The sequence below is a fragment of the Sardina pilchardus genome, chromosome 3, assembly GCF_963854185.1.
Source record: "Sardina pilchardus chromosome 3, fSarPil1.1, whole genome shotgun sequence".
In the NCBI taxonomy this organism is placed as follows: Eukaryota; Metazoa; Chordata; class Actinopteri; order Clupeiformes; family Clupeidae; genus Sardina; species Sardina pilchardus.
This window is the reverse complement of record NC_084996.1, coordinates 13,315,837-13,325,836: the sequence shown is the minus strand read 5'-3', so window position 1 is coordinate 13,325,836 and position 10,000 is coordinate 13,315,837. Positions and strand designations below refer to the sequence as shown.

The following is a 10,000-nucleotide window of genomic DNA, read 5'->3' as shown; positions in this document are numbered from 1 at the left end:
ATCTGGCAAGTTGCTACTCAACTCTCACCACCACGCCTATGGAACCACTGTGCGAGTCAGGCTTAGATCAACACGTCCGACTGACAACGCGGTCGGTGCACCGACATGCCCCACTCCAGAGGGAGGAGATCCTGACGACAGGGAAAACATTCCCCCTGAACGTGCACACACACTGTCCACACACTTTCCATGACTAACGTTGACGTTTGTTAAAAAAATATGGACTAAGTGCACTTCCACGTCCAAGTATTGTTGTACACCCCACAGCCTCGCTCGCTCTTTCTCTCTCATGCACGCACATACACATTCACACACATTGCACACACACACACACATAAATGTGAGGACAATAAAGCTTTTAGGCAGCAACCTACATTATAGTATTACGCATTCAGAGAGTGGCAGACAAACACAGACACACACGGCATGGGTCAGCTGTGTGATACAGTGGGGCTGGCCGGGTGAGAGAGGAGTAGTCCTTTCACAGGCAGCGAAGCACAAAACGAAAGCCCTCCGACCCCCCTCCTCCCCAAGGCCACATAGCTGAGCGCGGCGTCAGACTCGCGGGCCATCGATCTCTGGGCTGGGAGAGGCCTGTGAGTACACTCACCACTGCGGCACAGCAGGACCACACACACACACACACACACACACACACACACACACACACACACACACACACACACACACACACACACACACACACACACACACACACACACACACACACACACACACACACACACACACACACACACACACACACACACACACACACACACACACACACACACACACACACACCCCTGGCAGCTGAGACTAGTCAAAGAAGAGTGCGTATGAGGGAAAGCCTCTGTGTAAACAGCAGCTCACCACTCACCTGCATTACAACAGCACTGGCTGACTCAAACAGTGGAAAAGCACTCTGTGTGTGTGTGTGTGTGTGTGTGTGTGTGTGTGTGTGTGTGTGTGTGTGTGTGTGTGTGTGTCCATTGAGAATGTTAATGGTGGTGGTGATGGTGGTTATGAGGGTTGGATATAGGCTCTGCCCAAGCATATATTGGGTTTATGCAGGAGTGTGGGAAAGTGTGTGTGTGTGTGTGTGTGTGTGTGTGTGTATATGTGTGTGTGTGTATGTGTGTGAGGGGGGATCTTAAACATATCTCCAGGAGGCCAGCTCTTCATCTTTACTATGCGCGTCCCTGCCTACACACTCGCCCACCCACTCTGTGCAGGCATGCTGCTGGACAGCCCGCTCACACTCTATACACCATATACAGTACATCACCACTGCCCACTGGGTAATCCTCCATAGACATACAGTACACATGCCCACACACACATGCGGGCACACAAACCCACCCCCACCACACACATACACACACACACACACCACACACATACACAACCCCCGCCCCCACACACACACACACACACACACACACAGACCCCCCCCATTACCTCTGGCCACAAAGAGCCAAGACCACCCTCACACTCCTCCCATCACAGCCCCCCACTACTCCACTGCACTGGAGATGCTGTACATACTGCCAGGCCAACTGAAGCAGTGTGGCTGGGCTCTATACCAACCCTCTGGGGATGCCCAGCTCTGCACACTCAGCTCCATCCCTCCATGATCTGAGCGGCTCATCTGAGTCGCTATCCAACACTCACACTCATCTGAAATCCCAGCGGTCAATCCAGGGGGGGGGGGGGGGGTTCAGGTGGGTTACACAACCTCAACCACCTGCTTCGCTCCTGTGGGCTGCTGGCATGCTGTTGTGGCGGACAGGTCATCAAAACGGAGATTCACAGAAAGTCAGAGGACGAAGGAGGTGAGAGAGGGGAGGGGGGGGGGGGTCACTCTCCATGGCTGACCCCCACGGGGGCATCACTCACCTGGAGCTCCTTCTCGCCGTACTTGGCGGGGTTCTTGCTGCCCTGGCTCTTCCGGCGCAGCTTCTTGAGCTCGGCCTGACACTTCTCCAGGCTCTCGCCCTTGCTCTTGTGCTCCATCTGGTACTTCTTCAGCGCCGCCTGCAACACAAGCCATCGGACACATGCAACTCAATGGGTGACCACAAACCTGACGGACAATATTGCTCCAATAAAAAAGGGTCACTGATTAATGTAGATGTAGAGGGACCATGTTTTTAGAGCTCGTACAAACACACACAGGTGGTCTTCGGGAATGAGACAAATTGTATATATACTGTACAACTTTTCTGATTAATTTAACAATGCTGTTGCTGTTGCTGTTGCTGTTGCTGTTGCTGTTGCTGTTGCTGTTGCTGTTGCTGTTGCTGTTGCATTTTGGGAAATTCTCAAACATTTCTTCACAATCATCTCTTGTTTTTGGGGTTTTTTTGGTCATCTATCTGCTAACCTGGACTGGACACTGAGATCACTTTGAATAAGCATTTTCTTAGTTTGCCCCCCGAAGCCTCTCAATCCGCGAGCGCACCGCTTTTCTAGCTCCTATTCATTACTTCTAATCAAATGGGCTTAACGGAACCCCAGAAAATGTGATCTGCATATTTCCTAATTGTAATGACTTGAGCAGGGGCATGGTTTTACAGGCAGCAGGAAAGCAGGCACGTTAAGCCCCGGCATTTCTGAACGACTTAATGGATCTACCTAAACGACCCAATTACCACATCATAATTAACCCCCGAGCTGGAGCGAAACAACAGCCCACTCCGCAGAGAGTCAAAGGAACAGAGTGAGTGATAAAGGGCATCAGCCAGGATCTGAAACGTACAGAGCCTGTGACACTACAAGAAATCCAGTGCCAAGGGGCAAAGAGCGTGTGTGTGTGTGTGTGTAATATGGCGCGTTCCCGCTCACACATTGCGCAGCCTACAATTCCCATTGTCTGAGCCCATAAGCATGGGTTTCCATCATGCGCCACTTTTGGAAGCCCGTGGTTTACCACCGACGAGGACAAGCACAGCCAGTCTCGGCCGTGCCTAATCTCCAGAGTGGCAGAGAGGCCAACAAGCCTCGAATGCCAGCGTATGCATGCACGCGCAGTTCGGAACGGTCTGCGCAGAACGCTTGGCATGGCGTGGCGTCGCTGGTGGCCATCTGCGAGCGATCGCGAGTAACGTCCAGAGCCTGGACTGGGTGCGCGTGGGCATTTGTTAGCCGGTTAGGCAAAGAGGAGATGGTGTGCTATTGAAGCGCTGCTTTGTTTTGGCAGACTCGGTCCGTCTACAAAAAAAATGTCACCTTCTATTCTTCTCCTTTTGGTTCTTTGCTCTTGCAAAATGACTGACGGATTAATAATTCAAGGGAGCGCACACAGTAAAAACGACGATCGCGCTCATAACCGGAGTGATTTTTCAGGGGAATTCATTCATTTTAAATGCGACACAATTTAACTTCAGAGCGCTGGCAAAACGAAACTGTGCTTGGGGGAAGGAGGCGGAACGAGCTCCGCGGTGAGGAGCGGCCACAGTGCAATTTCATATTACGGTTTCACACACGACTCCCACCGCGCTTCCACCGCGGAGCCAACCAGTCATTCTGGGGCCACGGCCCAGTCATTAAATGATCGGAACACTGAACATTCGGAGAAAAATAAATAAACACACAACCTAATAAATAAATAAACAAACAACCTAACAAACAAACAATAAACAAATACACAAATAAATAAATAAATGGCCTACCAACAGCACTGTACAAACAACCCAACTATATACACTTGTGTATGTGGCCCTTCTAGAATAGCCACAGCCCAGTCATGAAACACTCGAGAAAATAAATAAAAACAAACAAACAAACAAATACACAAGTCAGTACATAAGTAAGTAAATAACTAACTAAATAAATAAATAAATGACCTACCAACAGCACATACAAACAACCCCACTGTATACACTCATGTATGTGGCCCTTCTAGAACAGCCCCTTCCACTGTGCTGTTATAGTGCAGGGCACTTAAGGGTGCCCATGACCTTTGCCTCCCTCCGCGTACTGTAGCTTGCTTTAGAGCTAAGAGCGAGTCGAGAGCTCCGTGGCTATGACAGCACCGTTCTCCGCCCATCCTCCGAGACCAAACTACGCAGCGCGCCGCAGTGCTATACTGTAGCAGCCCACTCATTCTAAAGATATCACCGCAATCTATAGAACGCTCCTCACTAGCCCTTCCACTCTCATGCGGCGACGGGCGCTTTGTTTTGTTTTGTGCGCGGGCACCGTTTTCCCACCCTCCCGCCCGCTTCGCGTATTGTCGTGTCAGTTTCCCCATTCGCAATTTCTTCCCCGCGACGACGGCGGCGGCGTCTACACCTCCTCCAGGTGCCTCTCCGGCACATTAAGGATGATGATGGGATGGAGGGCTTTGGGGAGCTCGGCGGAAGACGGCGCGCGTTAAAATGTGTGAGCCAAACTGCCAATCATGCGGCCTGCGAGGACTAATGGATCTAAATGGCTGTTTGAAGAGCGGAGCTACTCAGCCACTCACAGAGCCTGTGCCTGAGGGGAGAGGGGGGGGGGAAACAACAAATAAAATGCTAAAAAGGCGAGATGGATATATGTGTGAAGGCTCAATGCCTCAGAGACCAGGCGACTACAGCACTGTATACAGCAATAGTGGGTTTGTGGACAGATTTATGTCGCTCTGTTAAAGTGTACCTCACTTGTTTTCTTTGGTGGTCAGTAGGGGGCTAGAGGTTAAACTGGCATGTGAACAACTGTGGCATGTGCAGTGTGCCGTCGCAGTTAAATACACTACAGTAAAAGCACAGATTAACCTATGGCCATGACAGCTGGTGCTCATGTAGGCTTAAGCAATATTAACGTTGTCGACATGTGGGCATCAGTTGACGAAAAACGGCAAACCTCCACAAAACTGCACTGTAACACAGCAACACTGTGGACATATGGCTTGGGACGGAGACCGACACCCTCCATATTCCTTCACACGAGAGCCATCTCAGCCAAAGGAGCAAAGCCTGAGGAAGAGGATGACGAGGAGGACGAGGAGGAAGAACAATAATAAAAAAGCAGCGCTAACTAAATGAGGTGAAAGAGGAGACATACCGTCAGGTATCTGGCGTCCAAGTCCACCTTCTTCTCCAGCTCTGAGAGTAACTCATTATGGAAGGACTTTAACTGGGGAGAGAAAGAGACAGAACAGTGTGGGTAATGATTGACCACACACGCACACACACACATATTCAACCATATGCACAGACAAATATAAACACACGTCCAACCACAGACAAATATAAATACGCATCCAACCATATACACAGACACATATAAACACACATTCAACCATACACAGATATGTACAGTATAAACACACATTCAATCATACACAGACATGTAAACACAAATTCAACCACATACAGATATAGATACACACACACGCACACACACAATATACGACACTCATTTAACCCCATTTGAACACACCTCGGGTCAGGGCTTCAATGTAACAGCTGGGCTGGGTTTCCCAGATTCGTTAAGAAGCGCTAAGAACTTCTTAGAGCGTTCTGTAGAAGTTCTTAGCACTTAGGAGCTTCTTAATGAATCTGGGAAACCCGGCCCAGAACATCCACCTGAGCGCTCACCTTGCACCTGACCCCAGTGCAGCCCCACCCATCCATCACCCAGCACTTACCATCTCCTCCAGCTGCACCTGGATCTGTCTGTGCACCTCGGCCATCTGGAACAGCACGTCCCCTGCAGGACAGAGAGGAGAGAGATGCGCACATCAGCAGCCGCGGAGCGAAGAACCGGGGGAGATGGTGGGAGAGAGAGAGAGGGGGAGGAAGGAATCAAGGAAGGAAGGAAGGAAAGGGGAGGGGAAGGAAGAGAAGGAAGAGAGGGAAGATGAGAAATGAGGCGAAGGGAGAGGGAGAGGGAGTCAAGGCCGAGCGCCTCTGCTCACACCCCAAGTGTGCAGGGAGGACCATGCAGGACACACACACACACACACACACACACACGACAAAACAAAACAAAACAAATACACTGGTACACACACAAGACACAAACAAACAAACAAACAAACAAACAAACAAACAAACAAGACAAACAAACATGGAAGACCCCATAGAGAGCCATGGACTGGTCATGGCATGTCAACAAAAACACAGGGATATACTGTACACAGACTGACCTTAACAGAAATGAAAAGAGATACAGACAGATACGACACATAGAATGACAAAGAGAAAACTTTACTTAAATGAAACTTGGAATGGGTTGGTCCCAAATCATACAAGAAAAAAAATAACCAGATGTTGAAAACCATCAGGTTTACAAACATGACTTATCACTTTAGTTTGTGACTGGTCACTTTGGTTTTAAATGCAGATCTGACCACGAAAGATGGAACAAAAAGACAAGAAAATTTGAATTACTGGAAATGGCACTGAAAGAAATCTAGCGAAAACAAAGAGATGAAATAATAATAATAATAATAATAATAATAATAATAATAATAAAAAAAGAGTAGCCATGCAACCAGAGAAAGTCATGGCGTTTTTAGTTGTGTGGTATACCTACACGTTGCCTCTTCTGAATATGCATTGCATTGTAAAGAAAAAGAACACAACATAGATCTTGATTGAGCAAAAGACACAGGCTGGGGGGGGGGGGGCGGGGGCATGGGGAGACAGATCCGGAGAGAGGGAGAGGAGGAGGAAGAGGAAGAGGAAGAGAGGAGGGAGAGGGGAGACACACAGAACAATGAGGAAGACACAACGCTTCGCCCACATCGCGCCGATTAGACTTGGCTAATAGCGAGCGGTGTGGTCGCTCCCTCAGTCTCCCTTAACTATCCTCACGTGGAGGATGTTATGGAGTGAAGGTGCAGCTCATTCAGTCGCTCCCTGGAGACTATGGGGTGTGTGTGTGTGTGAGTGTGTGAGTGTGTGCCAGCTCTATGGTAATGAAGTGTTCCCATTAGGGTACAGGCTCAGGGAATCTGCTGAGCTCTGCGATCCTGTCACTGGTCTTACTAAAGAGGAACTCTTGACAAGTACGCGTTGCTGTCTTTAGGTGTGCGATGGAAATGCCTATGCTGCTATACTCTCTGTCACACACACACACACACACACACACACACACACACACACACACACACACACACACACACACACACACACACACACACACACACACACACACACACACACACACACACACACACACACACACACACACACGCCTCAATTGAGAGAGCCATGTCATTGGCCCACATACTCTGCTTGAAATGACAGAAACAGGGAAATCATACAATGCAGTGTGCCGTCGCAGTTAAATACATTACAGTAAAAGCACAGATTAACCTATGGCCATGACAGCTGGTGCTCATGTAGGCTTAAGCAATATTAACATTGTCGACATGTGGGCATCAGTTGACGAAAAACGGCACAAAACCTCCACAAAACTGCACTGTAACACAGCAACACTGTGGACATATGGCTTGGGACGGAGACCGACACCCTCCATATTCCTTCACACAAGAGCCATCTCAGCCAAAGGAGCAAAGCCCGGGGAAGAGGATGACGAGGAGGACGAGGAGGAAGAACAATAATAAAAAGGCAGCGCTAACTAAATGAGGCCACCCCTCTCTGTCAGCTCTCAGCTAAGCCTATTAAAGCTAATCAGGCCTGATCACAACCCGGAGGCTTAGCGGCCAGCGCGTTCTGTTGACTGCCGTCAATTAGCAGCATTGAGCGCTGCGCCCTGTCAAAGCAGCTCAAGCCAAAACATAACGCAAAAAAGACAACAGCCATGTGCTTTCTCTCTGGGCTTTTCTGCTCTTCGTTCGTTTATTCGTTTTTGTCAAACGTTTATTGGGAAAAGTTTATTAGTTTTCCCATTTTGCCTCTTTCCAAAAAGATCGCAGGCGTCTGAGGTCATTGACTGATCCAAATAGTTGGAGTCTGGAGGCAGGCCTGTTTCTTTTGTTGTTTAACTATTTATTAAAACTCTCTGGAGACTTGTTGTGGATACAGAAACCAAGAAATAGCAGAGGGGGGAGAGAGAGAGAGAGAGAGAGAGAGAGAGAATGCAGCTGTTACTGGGTGTCACCAAGTGAGAAACTGAGGCACACTGAGCCATACTAACGTAAACACGACGAGCATGATCCTGCGGGCGAAGCGATGCCAAGGAATTTCCACCAGCGCAAAAACAATGTCACCATCCCAGAAATATGCCCATGGGGTGCACACATCAACGAGGCCAGCGAGGAGTACAGCACTCGGACTGACTGGTGCATTGCAGGTAAATATTCGGTGTATCTAGACACACGGAAATACAAACACGCGGGAACACACACACACAGGGCTGCCAGGAGGTACGGTCAAGCTCAGCCGAGGTCAAGAGCCCATCAATGCAGAGAGTCGGGAGTTTAAAGAGCTCTTGTCCTGTGTACGTGAACGAACGAACGAACGAACAAACAACACACACACACACACACACACACACACACACACACACACACACACACACACACACACACACACACACACACACACACACACACACACACACACACACACACACACACACACACACACACACACACACACACACACACACACACACACACACACACACACTAAAAGTCCCCCCACCACACACCCTCCACCCTAAGGGAGTCTGTGTGTGTCTCTGGGGAATGAGTCAGAGCAGGACCACACCCTGCCAACCAAATTCACACTCCACAACAATGGAGCTGCAGCAACCTGCTGGAGCGCCCCGCTGAGTCAACACCTGCAGCAATACATGCCTGTGCACGTGTGTGTCAATGAGTGTGTGTGTGTGTGTGTGTGTGTGTGTGTGCACGCATGAAGATGTGCCGCCCACTCCTGATGCGAACAGCAGGAACCATTTTTCTAGAAGCGCTCAAATCAAATACTTTATAATTCACTTAATAAAGAGATGCTCAACCAAATAAGTGCACAATATTAATGATGTTCTCTATGTGTGTGTGTGTGTGTGTGTGTGTGTGTGTGTGTGTGTGTGTGTGTGTGTGTGTGTGTGTGTGTGTGTGTGTGTGTGTGTGTGTGTGTGTGTGAAAGAAATGTGAAAGAAATATATGAAAGGAAGTGTGGAGTCAACAAGACAGACCAGTCTGGCAGGAGGAAGAAACAGCAGGGTAAAGAAAGAGAGGGAGAAAGAGAGGGGGAGCTATGGAGGGAGAGAGAAAGAGAAACAGAAAAAGAAAAGAGAGAAAGAGAGAGAGAGAAAGAGAGAGAGACTGACTAAGAAGAGGCGACTGACAGAATGACAAGAGAAGAGCAAAAAGGGAAGAGAGTGAGAGAGAGAGGGAGTGAATCACCAATGAAGGTCAAATGTGAATTGTGGCGGGTTGTCATGGCAGCAGCAGAATGCTACGATGGTTGCCAAAGGAGAGCGCCGTGAGAGGAGAGGAGAGGAGAGGAGAGGAGAGGAGGAGAGAGGAGAGGAGAGGAGAGGAGAGGAGAGGAGAGGAGAGAAGAGGAGAGAAGAGGAGAGGAGGAGAGAGGAGAGGAGAGGAGAGCGCCGTGCGAGGAGAGAAGAGGAGAGGAGAGGAGAGGAGAGGAGAGGCAGCAGCGATGGTGCCCACATGCCACACAAAATGGAGGGTGTTGTGCGGGAGAACCACACAGAAGCAGAGAGCCACAGGCCCACAGAGAAGAGGCCAGAGGAATTCACTAGAGAGAGAGAGAGAGAGAGAGAATGACATCATGCAGCTAGTCATGGCCTTGCCTCAGATCCCACAGTGCAGCACAGTGGTGAGCAGGGACTACCGTGTGAAAACATGCTCTTATCTCAGTCATCATTCCACAACTCACTCTCTCTCTGTGTGTGTGAATATATGTGTGTGTGTGTGTGTGTGTGTGTGTGTGTGTGTGTGTGTGTGTAAATATGTGTGCGTGTGTGCAAATGGGATGGAGGCTAAATGTGCAATACACAGGAAATAGCTCCTTTCCTGTGAACAGTTTATGCCGGTCACCAACCAAGCGAGAGGACTCATGGGGAACGCGGC

General features: G+C 49.2%; 1 protein-coding gene across 4 annotated transcripts in view; it reads right to left on the bottom strand.

The window, feature by feature from the left end:
- Window positions 1-10,000, bottom strand: part of baiap2a (BAR/IMD domain containing adaptor protein 2a) — a 66,648-nt gene that overhangs the window by 23,807 nt on the left and 32,841 nt on the right. For all 4 annotated transcript variants that reach the window (XM_062531940.1, XM_062531938.1, XM_062531937.1 and 1 more), the window contains exons 4-6: window positions 5,636-5,697; window positions 5,050-5,121; window positions 1,900-2,037 (exon numbers count right to left, since the gene is read on the bottom strand). In XM_062531940.1, coding sequence (XP_062387924.1) covers window positions 1,900-2,037; window positions 5,050-5,121; window positions 5,636-5,697 — 272 coding nt within the window. The remainder of the gene's footprint in view (window positions 1-1,899; window positions 2,038-5,049; window positions 5,122-5,635; window positions 5,698-10,000) is intronic.